This window comes from Giraffa tippelskirchi, chromosome 11 (assembly GCF_054371585.1).
Source record: "Giraffa tippelskirchi isolate mGirTip1 chromosome 11, T2T-mGirTip1v1.2.pri, whole genome shotgun sequence".
NCBI classification, from domain to species: domain Eukaryota; kingdom Metazoa; phylum Chordata; class Mammalia; order Artiodactyla; family Giraffidae; genus Giraffa; species Giraffa tippelskirchi.
In genome coordinates this window covers 13,715,036-13,734,963 of record NC_137285.1, presented here as the reverse complement: position 1 = coordinate 13,734,963, position 19,928 = coordinate 13,715,036, and the positions used below count along the sequence as shown (strand labels likewise).

Genomic DNA, 19,928 nt, shown 5'->3' with positions numbered 1-19,928 from the left:
TGTGCCTTGCTTTACTCTGTTTGTATTTCTGGAGTTTGGCGCACAATTTGATTTTCAGTAATTTTAATGGCTGAATCAGGAGTTCCATCCCTGGAAAGTGCCCCTCCCCCCTCCAGTATTTGCAATGGCCAATGTGGTTACTGAACTCAATGTTCTGGATAATAGGTTTCATTAGTTTTGATGCCTGAGGTAAAAAAGCAGTAGGTGGGAGTAAGAAGTGTTTTTGATGTCTAGACGTTCATTTCAGCTGTTGCTGCAATATGATACATTAAAAGGAAATAGGTATCATAGCTCAGAGGAAATATGTATTCTTTGAAAGTAATTCTACTTTTAAACTGTGTAAGGCAGGGTGACCTGAATTCTAAAAGCATGAGCTTGAATTTCTTGAAGGTTTCACAATTTTTATGCTCCTCCCTTACCCTGTTCCATTCTCCCTCCTCCCCTTTTTTTCCCCTTCAAGTGAAATATGTCAGTTTCATTTGTCAAATTGGAAGATATATCTTTCCATGATCTCTGCTGGGGAAACACAAAATCATTGAAGTATATGCTGCTTTGATATTTTGCCATATTGACTCCCCCCCCGAACCTTTTGTATGATTTTTCTTTCAAAGAAGCTTATTAATTCTGCAAGGAACCATGGTTAGCAAAGTTGAAAGAATTTGTAGTACAATTTGTGATGATTTTAAAAAATTATTTGTGAGCTAAGCAGTAATTACTGCTATTTAAATTTTTGCTTCTAAAACACTCTCTCCACTAAAAGAAAACATTTATATAATAGTTTTACAGTTTAAATATTTGATTATGAGGATTACTATATTAAAAAAGGTTGAATAACAGCCATTTAAACAAATTCTCATTATAGCTTTTGCAATTTAAGTTAGAGAACTTTAGTGCCAAAATTGTTTTTCTTTGTAAGTAGGCAGTTATGGTTGTACTTCTTTTTCAGTTTCAGCCTGGCATTAATCGACCACGAAACATCAAGAGCATGTTTTAATTTAGGAATGTATTGTGGTTGAGTTTTGCCGGTCATTTTTGGTGCATTCATTTTACTTCTTTTGTTGCTTTTATTTCCTGAGACTGTTAACAAAGTTTTAGAAAAAATTTTCCATTATATAGAGTAAGTGTATTCTATAGAGACAGTCTTCTTGCTAATTTACATTCTTAAGGAGTTAATAAGCATTTTAAGTTGAAACTTGAAAGATCAAAAGAATTAGAAAGGATTTGTTTTTCTTTCTTTTTAAAGATGAAGACAGTGTGCCCTGGGGAGATTGTAGGTTTCTTAAGGATAGGGCCTAGCATCTGCCTACCTTCTTGGAAAACTTCTTGGCATTTGGCTTTTCTTCTCAGTCCAATCAGAAGGGAGATAGAGAATTAAGTAGTAAATGCATCTCATGTCATTTATAGCATCTTAACCTAGACTAGCTACTTTTTAACTCCTCCGTCTGCCAGGCAGCCTCCTCCCCCCACCGTCAAAAAGAATACTTTTTGGAAAATCACAATATAAAGTAAATGAAGTATTGGTTTAAATTTTTCCTTGGGCGGAGTGTGTGTCAGATATATTAGTTTAAAAAATCTGTTCTGTGATTTTCTTTGACTTTATCATGGACCTGTACAAATAGATTGCAGAAGCACTTTCAGTTTTGCTTAACCTTTGAAAAAGTCACTTTACAGCTATTTAGAAAACATTAATTTAAGGTGCAAATTGTGACTTCAAGGGGAAATTTAAGTGTTGAAGATTGCCTTTCTACTTGGCATGAGAATAAAAGCTGGGGTGGGGCAGTTTAACAAAAGAAAACTTATGGAGAAGTGTGGTGTAATAGTAGAAAGAGCATTGGGCATTAGTCAGAAAACTTGGATTTCATACCATCTTTGCTGCTAATCCTCTTTGTTAGATATAAGGAGATTTTGGATTGAAACTAATTCCAATGAAATTTGAAAGATGTGTACACACATAATAACAAGTCAATTTAAAACAGGTTTATGAATATCTGAAATGTCCTAGTCAGTGGAGTTATGAAAATAAATTGCTTCCCCTCAGGAGTTTAATTAATGGAATAAATTGTATACTTTATTGTTTATAAAAGTAGATACAAAATGATTTGATCCCATTAGCTGTTGAGTATAGATAACATTTAACTCCAGATTTTTGAATTTATTATGTGACCATCAGAAGTTTATTTTTTAAGCCTCAGTTTTCTCAAATGAAGATTAGAATAAAGTGTATTGGTCAGTGTTTTTAGCTGCAAACTAAGAAGAGGAGTTGGGTAAGAGAAGACTGAGTATTCTCTTTTAGGATCAGTGCTGCAGATGTGGTCTGAGAAAACTGTGTTATCACCACCAAGCCCTTGGTGCTACAGTACCTCAGGAAACTTAATCTTGCAGCCTCTGTTTTTAGTGCTGACAGAAAGTTCTCTCTATCCTCTCCCTTTTGTGTCCCAAGATCTAGGGTCAAAATTATGGTGCAGGAGCATCTAGCATTTAGCTTATGGATCCTTATCCCACTTGTAGGAGAATCAGCATTTTCATCTCCTGTTAGGGGTGACTGACCATCTTTGTTTCCAACCAGAGTTCATGAAATAAGCAATTTGCAGTGATGGGAAGAAGTCAGGTATTGAGTGAGACAAGTGAATGCTATGTGTCCTTTTACTCTGTCTCAAAGTGTCGTGAAAAGAGGAGCCCCTTCCCCTACATTTATATGTTGTGATGTAGTGCTTGGTTCACATTTGGTACATGAAGCCTCATTAAATGAGAAAGATTGTTTTCTGAATAGAAAACTAACCTTGACTGTTTTAAGTTATGTTGCTTTCCTATTAGTGTTTTAAAAGAAAAGATTTTCAGCATTCAGTAGCAGATTTGAAAAGTATTTAAAGTAATTTTGCCTCACAGTGGTTTTCAAAGTCGGTTTGATTTTTGAGAGCATTCCTGATTTATAGCCAAGAACTGTTGGCCAGTGATTATTGGCCAAATATCTATTACTAGACTCCAAAAACGTCATTCTAGATTTTGCTTCTTTTGGAATTTTAGAGATTGATTGAAATATACATCAGATGTACATCACTCTTGTATTTCTGGAAATTCTGTATGTGAAATAGAAATAAAGTATGTTCTGACTGTATGTTCCTTTCTACAAGTTTATTGGGTATATATAAATAGTAAATTAAAAGGGTTAGCATATTAATGCATTATCCTTAAATCCATAGCTTATATTGATGGTTTTTATTACAGTGGTTAATCTTTGATCACAGTTGTTGACTTCCAGTAAATTATTGACTGCTTTGAAATCTAATAAATCATATGACTTATGAAACTTAAATGTTTATATGAAGTTCAAACACTGTATCCTTTTTAATTACCTCTACTGACTTATTTGTAAAAATTTACTGGTTAACGTATAGGATAATTCATAATTTTCTATTATTGTTTCAGCTTTAGTGTACTTTTCTTAAACAAGAGCTGCATGTAGAGGGATCTGTTTTACTTCATGTGACTACTTTCTTCCCTGTTCTTTTATTACATTGGTTCCTAAACTTTGTTATACTGTATGAGGGAGACATGAGAATTTAATTAATAATATTCATAAAGATACTTTTTCAAATTTTTAATATTTGAAAAGCAAAAGCATCTTCCTGGCTTATTTTCTTCTCTTGGTATGATGGTGGTTTATTTGCTAAGTTGTGTCCAACTCTTGCTTCTGCATGGACTGTAGCCGGCCAGGCTCCTCTGTCCACGGGATTCTCCAGGCAAGAATACTGGAGTGGGTTGCCATTTCCTTCTCTAGAGGATCTTCATGACCCAGGAATCAAACCTGAGTCTCCTGCATTGCAGGCAGATTCTTTATGGACTGAGCCAGGAAAGAGACTCTCTCTTTGTATTATTTATAGTAATAAACATAGTGAAAGGGAAAGTGAAAGGGAAGTCGCTCAGTCGTGTCGGACTCTTCGCGACCCCATGGACTACAGCCTACCAGGCTCCTCCTTTATTATGGTTTAAATTTACATTTCCCTCATGACTGATGATGTTGACGTCTTTCCATGGGCTTGTTTGCCATGCATGAATGCATGCTAAGTCGCTTCAGTCATGTCCGACTCTGTGCGACCCTATGGACAGCAGCCCACCAGGTTCCTCTGTCCTTGGGATTCTCTAGGCAAGAATAGTGGAGTGGATTGCCATTTCCTTCTCCAGTAAATGTACTATATATATACACTATAAATGTACTCTATGTATAATAATATTATACATATTATAATAATGTATAAATTTGAAAAAAAAAAAAAAACTAAGATCATGGCATCTGGTCCCATCACTCCATGGGAAATAGATGGGGAAACAGTGGAAACAGTGTCAGACTTTTATTTTTTTGGGCTCTAGAATCACTGCTGATGGTGACTGCAGCCATGAAATTAAAAGACGCTTACTCCTTGGAAGGAAGGTTATGGCCAACCTAGATAGCATATTTAAAAGCAGAGACATTACTTTGCCAACAAAAGTCCGTCTAGTCAAGGCTCTGGTTTTTCCAGTGGTCATGTATGGATGTGAGAATTGGACGGTGAAGAAAGCTGAGCACCGAAGAATTGATGCTTTTGAACTGTGGTGTTGGAGAAGACTCTTGAGAGTCCCTTGGACTGCAAGGAGATCCAATCAATCCATCCTAAAAGAGATCAATCCTGGGTGTTCATTGGAAGGTCTGATGTTGAAGCTGAAACTCCAATACTTTGGCCACCTCATGCGGAGGGTTGACTCATTGGAAGAGACCCTAATGCTGGGTAGGATTGGGGGTGGGAGGAGAGGGGGACGACAGAGGATGAGATGGTTGGATGGCATCACCGACTCGATGAACATGGGTTTGGGTAGACTCCGGGAGTTGGTGATGGACAGAGAGGCCTGTCGTGCTGCAATTCATGGGGTCGCAAAGAGTCGGACACGACTGAGCGACTGAACTGAACATACTATAAATAATAGTATATTATGTTGTTTGGGAAGACCACTTGTGGTTGGGTCTGTGGTCTCTTTTTGCTTACAACGGTTTTTTGCTTTTAATAATTCAGGTTAATCAAATAGACACAATCCTTTGAGTAAAAACAATTATGTTTAGAATACATATTTAGAGTAGGAGTTCTTTTAATTCACACTGTTCTCATTTTCAACACTAAAAATGTATTTTAAAAATCAATATAAGCATATTCTAGAAGCACCCCCAACCCAGCTTCCATGCCCCTTGCCCCACTTTCTCATGTCCTGATGTTATGAGCCTCCTCTCACCACCCCCACCCCTGGAGACCACTGAGCAGTTCATGTTGTTTCAAGTTTGCCTTTGCAAGAACGTCATGCGATGAAACCATGTGGCATGTGGCCCTTTAAGTGTGACTTTCTCCATTTAGCCTAATGACATTCATTCATGTTTTAGGTGTATCAGTTGGAGTAGGAAATGGCAACCCACTCCAGTATTCCTGCCTGAAGAATTCCATGGACAAAGGAGCCTGGTGGGCTATAGTCCATGGGGTCACAAGGAGTTGGACAGGACTGGGCGACTAACACTTTAATAACATTCATTCATGTTTTAGGTGTATCAGTTGCTGCTGCTGCTGCTAAGTCGCTTCAGTCGTGTCCGACTCTGTGCAACCCCATAGATGGAAGCCCACCAGGCTCCCCCGTCCCTGGGATTCTCCAGGCAAGAACACTGGAGTGGGTTGCCATTTCCTTCTCCAATGCGTGAAAGTGAAAAGTGAAAGTGAAGACGCTCAGTCATGTCTGACTCTTAACAACCTCACGGACTGCAGCCTACCAGGCTCCTCCATCTATGGGATTCTCCAGGCAAGAGTACTGGAGTGGTGTGCCATTGCCTTCTCCGAGGTGTATCAGTAGTTCATTTTATTTCTGAATGATATCCCTGTGTATGGATTTTCTACTGTTTGACCATTCCCCAGTTGAGAGACATTTGGGTAGTTTCTAGTTTTTGTCAACTATGGGGGCAAAAAAAAAATTGCTACAGTTTTTCGTGTGAACCTAAGTTCTTATTACACTTGAATATATACTTAGGAGGGATATTGCCAAGCTATATGTAAAGCATATGTTTAACTTTTGAAAAATTGCCAGTCAGCTTTTCCAACGTGACTTTACTAATACTGCATTTCCATTAGCAGTATAGGACAGTTCTAGTTACCTATATGCTCACTAGCACTTAGGATTTTCAGTTTTTCTTTCAAGCCATTCTAATGAGTGATATCTTACTGTGATTTTAATTTGCATTTCCTTAATGACCAGTGACGTTTTGAGCATATTTTCATGTTTTTGTTTGCCATTCGTATATCTTTTTGGTGAAGTGTCCAAGTTTTTTGTCCATTCTCTAAAAAAAAATTTTTTTAATTGTGTTGTTTTGAGATGTTTTTTCAAGAAAGCATTTTCTGAATTCATGTCCCTGATAGATATGTGATTTGTAATTGTTTTCCCTCCATCTGTGGCTTATCTTTTCTCTAGCTTACTATAACTTTCTGTGCTTTTTAAAGAGCTAAGTTATTATTATGAAGCTCTGTTTAACAGTTTTTATTTATGAATCATGCTTTTGGTGTCAGGTTTGAAGTCTTTGATTAGCCTAAACTTATAAAAGGTTTCTCCTATATTTTCACAGTTTTATAGTGTTAGGTTTTGCATTTTGTTTTATGATCCATTTTGAGGTTTTCTATATGGTGTGAGGTAGGGTTTGAGGCTCAATTTTTTTGCATAGGGATATTCATTAATCCTAGCATCCTCTGTTGAAAAAACTGTTTTCTCCACAGAATTGCCTTTGCAATCTGTGTTGAAAATCAGTTGACCACATATTTGTGGGTCTATATCTGGACTTTCTTTTCTGTTGTGTTGCTCTGTATATCTGCCCTCTCTGTAGTACCATATTGTCTTGTTTATTCTAGCTTTATAGTTAACCTGGAAGTTAGGTAGTTTTAGTCTCCCAATTGTAAGATTTATACCTAAGAATTTCATGGGCTTTGGTGCTATTGTAAATAGTGTTCAAATTGTTAAAAATTTCTAATTATTCATTACATTGTATAGAAATATGATTATTTTGTGTCTGTTGACCTTAACTAACTTAAACTCAGTTTTGGTTCTAGTAGCTTTTCTTTGTTGATCCTTAAGGATTTTCTAAGTGATGTCAATCTGTATAAAGATCATTTCTTCTATTCCAATTAGTATGCCTGGTACTTACTTTTCTTGTACTGGCTGAGACCTCCACTGTAAAGTGGAATAAGACTGATCAAAGCAGACATCCTTGCTTTGTTTTTGATATTAGGAGAAATATTCAGTGTTTTAACAGTATGATGTTAGGTGTAAGTGTGTTGTAATTGCTTTTTTAAGATTTTTTTCAAAGAAAAATTTCTAAGGCCTATTTAAAAAATTTTTGAAATCAGGATAAGATCATAATGGTGTCATAAGACAATGATGTAGTTGGCATTACCTGTGCATGCTCAAACTTGTTTACTATTCCACAGTGCATGACCAGACAGCTATAACCCTTCCACATTTCAGTTAACAAAGTATTTGAGGATCTTTTGAGGAAGAAATAGAGCTCTGTTTGTTGTCTGAGAGTTTTCCTTTGACGTCTTCTGTTAAGATCAAAGTAGTGCCAACATTGAAGAATATCATGAGGAAATAATCAGGTGTGAATGCAAGGTATTCTATAAAACAACTAACGTGATTTCTTCAATAAATAAATGCCATGTTTGAAAAAAGGAGATGAGTTGTTGAGATGAAGGAGACTTAAGAGATACAACTTGACATGCAATTGATAGACCTTGTTTAGATTCAAATTTTATATATACTGAAATACTTTGGAGTGGGGTGTGCTTCAAGAATATATCAAGAAAAACAAGAAAGAGAAAAAAGAAAGCAGTGTGGTTGAAGCAAATGACCCTGTTGATAATTTGGTGTTGGGATTTATTTGAGGCCTGTTATTCTACACTAAAGTATGTGTGAAGGTTTTAATTATAAAAGTTCCTGTTTTTTTTTAAAATGTGCAGAATAGGTGCCATTAACTTGGAAGAAAATCTTGGAAAGATGAATGGGATACTTTTTTCATAAATACTGCATCATCAGCACTCTTTATGGCACAAAAGACTAATATATAGAAAAAGCTGAAACCAGTAACTAATTTGAAGAGTAATTCAAAAGAGCTGGGCTTTGTTATTAAGTTTTAGGGATTTTTAGCTTATGTTAGGAAATAAGAGCAAATTAATATGAGATGTTGCTTTCATTGAAATATATTAGCTTGATTTCTCACTCAGAAAAGCTCAACCCCAAAGATGAATGTGTGAAAGTAGAGATGCATGATGCCTTTACAGGATTGTAGAAAACATTTGGATGTTTTGTCCTGAGCAGAGATAGTCTATTGCTAGCAGGAATGTTTATTTGCTGTACTTTATTTCCATTTATCTAGTTACAAATAATATAAAATGTCTCTTGACAGAGGTTAATTTGGAAAAATTTGGTAGGTCATGATTAGCCACGTAATCAGGAAGATTAAAAAATTATCTGACATCCAAGAAAAGAAATACTTATCCAGTTTTATCATTTAAAAAAAAAAGTCCTGTAGAGAAAACCCCTAAATGTAAGTATACTTTTTCAAATTCTCTCTAATTGGAGAATAAGGAAGTGCAATTTGAAAGTTAGTTGGTGCAGTAAATGCATTAAAAGTGCATTGTGGATTTAACATGTGTTTTAATTCTCTGTTACAATTTTCTCCGGTGAGTACTTTTGTCAAGACAACATGTTAAAAAGGGAGAGGAAAATTTTCATCTGCAAATGTTGTCTGCATCCTTTCAATATTTTGCTGTGTTGAAATGAACTAATATAATTTAGAAGAAAATTAGCTATCTTCTCTCAGGAATTTTATAGTTTTTACATATGAAAAGAATATTAGGAATGTATGAGGCATATTGTTGGTCTGTTGGATTCTCTGGTGTTAAAAGTTCCTTGTGGCTCATAAATGATGCTGCAGCATATTTCAAAGGCAAATATTAAACAAATATTGAAACTTCACCAAATGTTAAACATTAATGAAATTATGAGTTCAGGAAATGAATTTGATGTTATATTAAGATTTAATTTTCTGACAGTCTCCCTAAAACCATGTTTTAAAAATTCTATTCCGATAATTGCTTTCAAAACATTTAGAGAAATTTGTGTAATGTCCCTTTTTTGGGGTTTTTTTTTTTTTTTTTTTTGGTTTTCTCTGTGAAAATACACATGATTACCTTTGCATTAATCTGTGCCATTTTGTTACTCTAAGTAGAACCTTAATAAAATTAATCTTTGTGACACTACTAGGTAGAAAGAGTAATTTGAGATTTTTGGATGGTTTCAGACTTTGCAGAGGCAGGTTGGTAAGATTTTGTGTGAGGGGGATGTGCTTGTGTTTCAGTAACTTTAAAATTGAGACATTATTCCCTCTGTACATAAGTATCTTATGAGTTTGGGCAAGGATTGAACTTATTTTCTTTTTCAGTGTAAGTTCATCTACTTAAATTAACTCATTAACTTTGCTTTAGAAAAATATTTTTAAAGTTTCTTTTATTTTTATTTGGATGCCCTGCTTACTGGTTCATTTTTTTGTTTTGCTTTGTTTTGTTTTGTTTTCAGTTGTGGAAGAAGGACTCTGGGAAAATGGCCTTTCCTATGAATGTCGGACGCTGCTCTTCAAAGCGATCCACAATCTGTTAGAAAGGTAAGAGAAGGAACGGCAGCATGGTGGTTTTGACACCCGAGTTTAATGCTAGATACTCAGAAGGTTTCCTATAGCTCTCAAAACACTTTCACATACAATTTGATGAAAATTTATATAAACTTCTTGGTTTTTTTTTATATTGATATAATTTCAAACTTACGGAATTTTAAGAAATAGGCCAAAGAACTCCATATATCCTTTTACATAGATTCACTTACAGTTTCTCTTTTGCCCCATTTGCTTTATATTTCGTGTGATTCCTCACCCTCTTACCCACCTGCAGCTTTGCACTCAGTGTGTGTTGTGTGTGCACATGAGTGCATTTAGATTTATTCCCTGAAACATCATTTACACACTTGAGATTCATTTTTTATAACTCTGAAGTATTTAGGCATACATTTCCTAAGGACAAGGACATCCTCTCATGTAAGCCTATAGGAAATACAACATTGATAAAATACCATTATCTAATCTAATCTGTAGTTCAACTCAGCTGTTATCATCTGTCCCGGTTATGTTCTTTTTAGCTTAACCTCTCTCCTGCCCGCTCCCCCCCAAGATTAGCCCTTAGTCATGCATTATATTTAGTTCTGATGTCATTTTAAAATCTAGAAGAGTTCCTTAACTTTTCCTTTTTTTTTCTGGGGGGTCATCATTGACATTTGGATGGATTCAGGTCATATGTTTTATATGTCTCTCAATTTGAGATATTTTCCTCATGATTAGATTTAGTGTATGCTTTTTCAGTAGTGACACCATAGAAAAGGACTTGTTAACTATGATCTTTATTTCTGTCTTTAAAATTAATAAGTAATTTGTGGCCCGATCCAATGTTGTTGTTGTTCAGTTGCTAAGTCGTGTCTGACTATTTGCGACCCCCTGAAAGCATCAGGATTCCTTGTCCTTCACTGTCTCCTTGAGTTTGCTCAGATTCATGTCCATCAAGTCAGTGATGCCATCCAACCATCTCATCCTCTGTCGCCCCCTTCTCCCATTGCCCTCAATCTTTCCCCCTATCACGTTCTTTTCCACTGAGTTGGTTCTTCATATCAGGTGGCCAGAGTATTGGAGTTTCAACTTTAGCACCATTCCTTCCAGTGAATATTCAGGGTTGATTTCCTTTAGATTTGACTGGTTGGATCTCCTTGCAGTCCAAGGGACTCTCAAGAGCCTTCTCCAGCACCACAGTTTGAAAACATCAATTCTTTGGCACTCAGCCTTCTTTATGGTCCAACTTTCACATCCATACACGACTACTGGAAAAACCACAGCTTGGACTATACAGATCTTTGTCAGCAAAGTGATGTCTTTGCTTTTTAATACACCGTCTAGGTTTGTGTTAGCTGTTCTTCCAAGGAGCGAGCGTCTTTTAATTTCGTGGCTGCAGCCATTGTCTGCAGTGATTTCTGAGCCCAAGAAAATGAAATCTGACCCTGTTTACACTTTTTCCCCATCTGTTTGCCATGAAGTGATCTTTGTTTTTTAATCTTGAGTTTTAATCCATCTTTTTCACTCTCCTGTTTCACCTTCTATCAAGAGGCTCTTTAGTTTCTCTTAACTTTCTGCCATTAAAATGGTATCATGTGCATATCTGAAGTTGTTGATATATATCCTGGCAGTCTTGATTCCAGCTTGTGAGTCATCCATCCCAGCATTTCGTGTGATCAAATACAATTGTGTAATTATCCTGTTTGTTATCAAAATCTAAATCACTTGTTTAAGCTTCTGTTGGTGGTTCTTGTCTTTATCATTTATTACTATATGACTGTGATGTTAATTTTCAAATGTACCATTCCTTCTATTTTTATTTAGTTGGCGTTCTTTTGTAAGGAAAAGATTTTCAGTTTCTTCCATAGATTTATGCATTTATCTATCTCTCTTAATCTTTTTATCTTCATAATTTTGGCAAAAAGGGGTTCCTGGTTATTCAGTAAATTACAGTCTATTACTATCATTTAATTTGATGTGTAAGTTCTGGATTTAGCTGGGGGAGTCCCTTCTTGATGGCTCCTATGGTGTTTTGACCTGTCCTCATGATTGTTTGAGCACTTCCTTACTTCCAGGCGTAACAGTATGTCCCAGGCTCTGGATGGTGTTTTAAGGGGAGAGAGAGAAGAGAAAGAATGGGCTATTTAAGAAGTTCTATGGGAAAAACTTTGTATTTCTTTCCCTGAGTTTATATATAGTTCTTTTAGGTGATCAAAACTGGAAGAGCATTTTAGTACCTTTGTTTTTTTATCCCAGCTATTATTAGGGTAATAGTGCTACAATATAACTGCTTAGAAAATGTAGTTGAGGTCAGTTTGAAATAACTTCCTTATTTTATAAGAAAGTTAATTGTGTCATATGCAGTATGTCATATGACATATGTCATATGAGTTCTGAAGAACTTTGGGCTAGATCTTAGTTTGGTTTCAGGGTCTGTTACTTGGACAGCTGCCCTGACCTTTCTTAAGTCTTAGTTAATGCCCTTTAAATTAAATAGAGGATACTATGCATGTTGACTTTTTGTTAGATGATGTATATGATGCCTTCCAATTAATACCTGACCTGTTTTCAGTAATTAATGATTCCTTTTCCCCATAAAGTATTGTTTTGCGTATTTTGATTTGAATCCTCAATATAAGTTTATTTTGAAGCAAAGAAAACAGTGTTTCTTTGAGAAAATAGTGAATAATTATGCTGCTTGGCTCCCTTCCTACTATTAGAATGGATGAGTTGAGATTCTGTTAAAAAATTGTAACAGTTTTTTGTCCTTTAAAATAATGTTCTCTTTTCATCAAATTTGAACTGTGCTCTGTGAATGAAAATTACCCTACTCATGAGACAGGGAAGCATTTTGTGTGGTTGTTTTTAGTTGTCTTTATTCATTGTCAACAGAAGCTGGGTTGGCTAATACATGCTTGCCCTTTTGTTCTTCTCATAGCTTAGACCACTTGCTGTAACTTACTTATCGCTTTACAATCTAAATTTGTTGAAATACAGTTTACTATCTTATTCTCAACAATTTTCTGTTACGTCTTTTTTTTTTTTTTTTTTTTTAGTTGTTTATTCGACTGTGCCAAGTCTTAGTTGCAGCAGGCATGCAAAACTCTTTAGTTGCTGCATCTGGCTTGAACCCTGGCCCCCTGCATTGGGAACGTGGAGTCCTAGCCACTAGACCACCAGGGCTCCATTTCTGTTTAGATAAGATTTACTTCATTTCTGTTTTGATGAGATTGTCTCTCCATTTCTGTTTAGATAAGATTGACTTGTTTCCCAGGGTGAGTATGTTTAGAGTTTCTAGCATGGAAGCCAAAACTGAGGTTATTGAAATGCATCATCAAAGAATGTATCACTTGAAGGGTACTTGTGCTTCCTGAACCATTTTTTCCTTTTAGTTTGCATTTTAACAAAGCTCCTACGATTTATTTCTTCTCTTAATTTTTTTTAGCATACAAAACTGTTTAATTGAAAAGGAATTCCATTAACTATTTTGAGAAGCTCTCACAGCTTAGCAGTAGTCATATAAATGGGTCTTCTTTATGGTTGCTAGTATGTACAGAATGATGGGTCACTGCAGTGATGCATAAAACATAATTTCATTACAGAAGTTAAGGTCCCATTGTAAACTTCACATAGAGTAAGATCAGTTCATTCCTTGGTGCTGTTGATTAGTGCTTAGATAATACTATAGAGATGCTGTGTAGAGATTTTCTTAATTTTTTCTTTGATTTATTGGGCTGTGCTGCACAGTCTATGAGATCTCATTTACCCTACCAGGGATTGAATCCAGGCCACAATAGTGAAAGTGCTAAATCCTAAGCACTAGACCACCAGGGAACTCCTTAGATTTTAAATTCTAAGGTAATTTGACTTCAAATATTTTTATCTTTGATTTACTCATTTCTCCCGTAACTTCAGTATTTGCGTACAGTATGTTGTATATGTCTGGCCTGTGTCATCTATATTAAAAAAGACAGAAAAAAATCCCACCTCACTGTTGCTTTCTCTAGAGCATTTTCCATCAAGGTGTCAGACAGAAGCTAACATATCTGAAATTTTATGTCTTTCCAGTGGCACCCGTTTCTCAAAGTCCATCTCTTGCCTGTCTTCAGAGGCAAGAGATATTTTGGGTCTTGGCTTTTCCAATTATATATGGCATGGGCAGATGACTTAAGTCACCTGAATTCCTATTCCTTACCTATAAAAGGGTGAAGGGCTGTTTTCCTCAGCACAGTAACTTTCTTGTTAAAAGAGCTCAATAAATGGTTAACTGCTATTAATATTACCTAACAGAAGTATTGATGTTACTGTTGGCACAGTTGGACACAACATTAATAGCCTGTTTACCCAGCTAATTCTGGAATTCCAGTCTATAATATCCCAGTTAATGTGGTCATCTGTCCTTTCCTTGAGTACTTCTGATTATGTGAGCCTTGCTTCCCAAGGGAGTTCTTTTTATCTTCTGAGTACTCACTGTTACAAAGTTTCTTATGCTGAGTAGAAATCTGTATCCCTGTAATTTTATTTTCTTTATCTTGATTCTGTTGATTGGGGGTTGTATATAGTTCATTAGTCCAACTTCCCTGTAGTGGCCTGTTTATTAGCTTGGTCCCCTGAGTTAATTTGTGGCTTCCCTGGTGGCTCAGTGGTAAAGAATCCGCCTGTGATGCAGGAATCACAGGAGACACAGGTTCGACCCCTAAGTCGGGAAGATCGCGTGGAGGAGGGCATGGCAACCCACTCTAGTACTCTTGCCTGGAGAATTCCACGGACAAAGGAGCCTGACAGGCTACATTCCATAGGGTCTCAAAGAGTCAGACACACTGAAGCAATTGAGTACGCACACACTGAATTAATTATTTTTCCTTGTTTGTGGTTCTTTACTATATATCCTTATATATTCCTACTATATATATCTTCACCCCTTTCCTTCAGCCTTCTAGGTATTCCTCTAGTCAGTCCAATTCTTTTCATTTTTTATTGCCACTGGCCTAATTTAAGACATCATGGGTGTTTCATGAAGTATTGCAGTGGCCTCTCTAGTCAATCTGAGCAAAACTCTAGGAGATGGTGAAAGACAGGGAAGCCTGGTGTGCTGCAGTCCATGAGGTTGCAAGGAGTTAGACGCAACTCAGTGACTGAACAACAACAACAACTTCAGTCAGTCAGGTTAGACTCAGTTATACTGCGGTAACAAAAGATCTGAAAGACCTTACTGGCTTTTGACAGTTGAAGTTCATTTTTTGCTCATGCTTCTTGTTCATTGTGAGTCGTTTACTGCAGCACTGCTCTGTATCCTCTTCCCTCCAGGCAGGAATTATACGGTTGGGGCACCCCTTGTCAAAGACTCCTGGTAAAGAGCAAAGAGCAATGGCAAAATATGAAATAGCCCATTGAAGCCTCTGTTCAGAAGTGGTATATGGCATTTCTGCTCATATTTCATTGACCAGGACATTTACCACCAAACTTAAAGTCAGTGAGTGAGAAAGTATTATCCATCACTGAGAGGTACCAAAGTCATATGGCCAAGCTTGATGTCAGTGGAAAGGAAGGGGTAGCACATACTGGGAAAAGGATACAGTCTACCATGCCTCTTAATTAAGCTCTTCTCCAAGAATTTTCCTCCAAGCAGGTGCTAGTTATATTACTAAAACCAGATATGTTTCTGAAACACAACTATTGGTGTATGTGTACATGTTTTTAAAACCTTTGACCATGTTGGCTTCTTTTGGTATTTTCTTCACCTGTGATTTCTGAGTTGGTTTCAGTATCTGAAAGTATGTAGGCCTTCTAAGTTTTATATCATACCATCATTGTTATTTTTCCTCCTTTCTGAGAAAGTGTGCTTCTTGTTTTCTTAATGTTCAATTATCCCTTTTGGCAAAATGACTAGAATAATAAAATACCATTAATTTTTTTTATTCCTATAGAATCTCTGCTAATTTGACTTGACTCCACTGTACCTCACCTTTTTGTGCCTGCTCGCTCTCTTTTAAAATAATGCTCTATTTCAAACTGTTGTTAATCAGTCTTTGCAGTTTCATTTGGCTTTCTGTATGTATTTCTAATGAACTTGTCAAAGGTTACACTTTGTATTTTAAGTTTAGGTTGTCTCACACTCCTCATTAATAGAAAAGTACTAAAGTACTTTAGCTGTGAATAGATTTTGGAAAAACAAAAACCTGTAGTCTTTTTTCAGAAGTTTCTTCATTTGACATTTTTAATATTACAGATGTAATGGCTGTTGCTCTTATAATTTGTATAGTTTCCATAATGTACCATACCTTCCCATGTAACTGTTTAAATGAAGTGAAACATTTGATTGAAAAGCTTTTAAAACAAATTCAGGAAATGTGTGTAGTTCATATCACCCAGAGTTTTTATTATTGCCTCAGTGATTTGCACCATATATGGGACTTAGGAAAATCTTGCTTTTGTAGCTTTGAAGAAATACTTAAAATGCCTGCCATAATGCTGTCAAATTGCGATTATGTGTGGGTATATGTGGTAGCATACTTTAATGTTGATTTTCTTAAGCTTTTAGAGTCAAACAGCTGATTTTCATGGAAAGGGTTGTTTGGTTTTTCATCCCTCTTTCCCCCCTCCTCTTCCCCCCTCTAAAATGCACATCATTGGTTTGCACACAATGGAAGATTACATGGGTCTTTTGATGCTATTGTGCTCTGTCCAGTCCACACTTACTTCTTGGTGTTGTTTAGTCACTAAGCCATGTCCGACTCTTTTTTGATCCCATGGACTGCAGCCCACCATGCTTCTCTTGTCCATGGAACTGTCCAGGCAAGAATACTGGAGTGGGTTGCCATTTCCTTCTCCAGGGGATCTTCCCGACTCGGGGATCAAAGCTGAGTCTCCTGCATTGGCAGGAGGATTCTTTGCCACTGAGCCACCTGGGAATCCCCCATGCTTACTTAGGGAGACTTTAATCTGTGGGTATTTGATATTTGTAAAACATAATGGCTCTTCAGAGTCATCCATTGATGCTGCTTTTTTAATGGATTGTTGGCATATTCCCCCCATGGGAGTTTATAACACAGCTGTAAAATTGCCTTTGGCCTGGAACTTCTAAGTTTGCCAAGAGTTGGTATTTTAAGTGAAGATACTCAATTTGGAAAAGTACATTAAAAATAACATGGAGAGGATTGGAATTATATGATAACAATAATATTGCATTTGTAAATTAGTAGCTTTCAATACCCTATGGTATTGTGATCCAATAGAGGTGATTATCAGAGGGCAAATGAGCAAGGTCCTTGGATGTGGTGGTTCAAAATGATTCATATATTCAGTAGAGGATAGTGATTAGTACAGTCTTAGTTGAAGAAATGGTGATGTAACACTGCAATCTTGAGGGTCCTGGACTAATAAGTGTAATAAGAGCAGGAAATGACTAGTTAATAAATTCTCATTTTATTGAATTGCTACAGTGTACAGTTCTTTAGAAGAAATAGAAAGATGAGGCATTAGAACCTAAGGGGCATTTATTAATATTTTTAGGACTGGGAAAGGATTGACTTTAAATTTTAAATTTAAATGTATTACTATTATTTGTGTGGTTAGAGAGTGGGATCAGACACTAAATGTTCAAAACTATTGTAGAATGGGCGTTTCAGCTTAGGCCAGTCCTACAAAAGGCCTTAGCCTTACAGAGATTTTGGAGAGGATGGAAATAATAGGGATTACTTGATTGGAAGAGACAGCATCCACTCAGGCACAGTAGGAACCCGAAGTACTGAAGATAGAAGGGATCAGTTGAAAAAGGTTTCTTTAACCTTAAATTGGGCTTCCCTGGTGGCTCAGATGGTTAAGAATCCAACTGCAATGCAGGAGATCTGGGTTCGATCCCTGGGTCGGGAAGCTCCCCTGGAGAAGGGAATAGGTGCCCACTCCAGTATTCTTGCCTGAGAAATCTCATGGATGGAGAGGAGCCTGGCAGGTTACAGTCCATGGAGTCACAAAAATGGAGTTTCTTTTATTTAGTTGGGAATTGGGAGCACTGCAGTTTCTTGGGAAAATACTTCTTTGCATACATGTTTGATATAGATTGGGCTGCTGAGGTAAAGACCGATGCTGGTGAGGGTGTTCTGGTATGAAGTTATATCAGATTGAGTCTGTTTGAGCAGCCCTGTAGGTAGATGATTGCACGAAGGGGCAGTTCAGTTTGAGGATGTGGTGGAGGAACACTACCCTTGGACTTTTATCTCTAGGAAAGCTGTGCTGCTAAGTCGCTTCAGTCGTGTCCAACTCTGTGCAACCCCGTAGACGGCAGCCCACCAGCCTCCTCTGTCCCTGGGATTCTCCAGGCAAGAATACTGGAGTGGGGTGCCATTGCCTTCTCCTAGGAAAGCTATAGTACCTATGGAATATGAGGGCTCAGAAGGAGCCACAGCCAGGGTTGGCTCCCTTCTAAACCTCCCAACTATCCCTCCTGGGAAATGGCTTGCTGATTTATGCTGTGGTTACTGCTGTGGCTCTTGTGATCTTATCTCAAGTCTTCCTGTGGTTTTGGAATTAAAGATTGGGGCTTGCCAACTTCAGAGTCAGGTTGTTCTTGTAGTTAATTAAGTTAATTATTTAGAACCATTTGGCATGATGCAGAATAAAGTGTACACAAACACACAACTAGATATCTTTTTTATTTTTTTGGCTCCTGTTTCTTTTCTTCTTGAAACAGTGATTTTTAGGGAGGTAGTAGGGGACTTGGAATTATTTCCAAAAGGAAGTACTTACCTAGAATATTACTTACAAAACATTTTATAAATCTGAAATCACACTGTGATCTTTTAAGATATTGTTGTGCTACTTTACAGAATTTTGTCGTATTTTAGTATTAAGGTAATTTTTAAAATCTCAATAATAATGAGTGGGATTACTGAGTGGATAGCCAGGGTTAACTGATACAAATTCGTAGCACTATTTGTGACATTGATTTAAAGCAGTTTTTGGCAGATGAGATATATCTCTAGGTTTATATATTTGTCAACTTAAATATAAATTTTGTCTCTCAGAATCAAGGTTAATAGAGTATAAAAGAGGGAAATTTTATTTCTGATATACTGTAGTTTTTATATCTTAGCATTTTCTCTTTTGGGACATCCCAGATGGTGCAGTGGTAAAGAATACACCTGCCAATGCAGGAGACGCAGCAGACAAGGATTCGATCCCTGGGTTGGGTAGATCCCCTGGAGAAGGAAATGGCAACCCTGTCCAGTATTCTTGCCTGGGAAATACCATGGACAGAGAAGCCTGGTGGGCTATAGTCCGTGGGGTCGCAAAGAATCAGACACAGCTGAGCATAGCACAGCATTCTCTCTCTTAAAAGATTTGCTTAATTTTGTTCTTCAGGTAAAATTAAAACATATGAGCAGTAGTGCCAGTATTCCTAAACATTTTTTACCACCTATCTGATTTTACATATATTGAGTATCCACTATAATTTTAGTCTGGAGTGAGTTGTGATGGGCTATAAGGAAATGGAAAAAAAAAAAATATATATATATATATATATGTATTTGCCCCAAACACAGACACACAAGAAAATTCAGATAACAATGTGAGGTTGCCCCTGATTACTGGTTACAAACAAGAGGAGTCTCAATATTACACTGTGAATAGGAAAATACTCAGCATATAGTATTCATTTGTCAGATACTTAAAGAGCACGTGTTACTTTTGAGCAGAACATAAAGCATGTTGCATATCATGACCCCAAATATACAAAGCATATTACATGAATCATGACCCCAAAATGATTGAGGAGCAAGGACTTATTAGTACCTCAATATATTATATGCTTGGAGAAGGCAATGGCACCCCACTCCAGTACTCTTGCCTGGAAAATCCCATGGACGGAGGAGCCTGGTAGGCTACAGTCCATGGGGTCGCTAAGAGTCTGACACGACTGAGCGACTTCACTTTCACTTTTCCCTTTCATGCATTGGAGAAGGAAATGGCAACCTACTCCAGTATTCTTGCCTGGAGAATCCTAGGGACGGCGGAGCCTGGTGAGCTGCCGTCTTTGGGGTCGCACAGAGTCGGACATGACTGAAGTGACTTAGCAGCAGCAGCAGCAAGCCAGCATAGTTCCAGGAGTAATCAGGTGGCAGAACTGTCTTTCTTAGCAGAGCCACATGTCTTCTCACAGTTCCTCCCATAGTGTAAAGCCCAAGACTCCAGATGGAAATTCTTTCTGTACTGCTTAGTCTTGAAGGAT

At 37.0% G+C, this 19,928-nt stretch overlaps 1 protein-coding gene and 1 long non-coding RNA gene across 4 annotated transcripts in view; both read left to right on the top strand.

The window, feature by feature from the left end:
• The window catches only part of MED13L (mediator complex subunit 13L), a 284,123-nt gene that overhangs the window by 137,633 nt on the left and 126,562 nt on the right, over positions 1 to 19,928 (top strand). For all 3 annotated transcript variants that reach the window (XM_081539697.1, XM_081539695.1, XM_081539694.1), the window contains one exon: positions 9,628 to 9,712. In XM_081539697.1, coding sequence (XP_081395823.1) covers positions 9,628 to 9,712 — 85 coding nt within the window. The remainder of the gene's footprint in view (positions 1 to 9,627; positions 9,713 to 19,928) is intronic.
• Positions 1,976 to 7,879, top strand: LOC145525845 (uncharacterized). Its single transcript, XR_014068447.1, has 3 exons — positions 1,976 to 3,702; positions 3,960 to 4,158; positions 5,684 to 7,879. It is a non-coding gene; the product is annotated as an uncharacterized LOC145525845 (long non-coding RNA).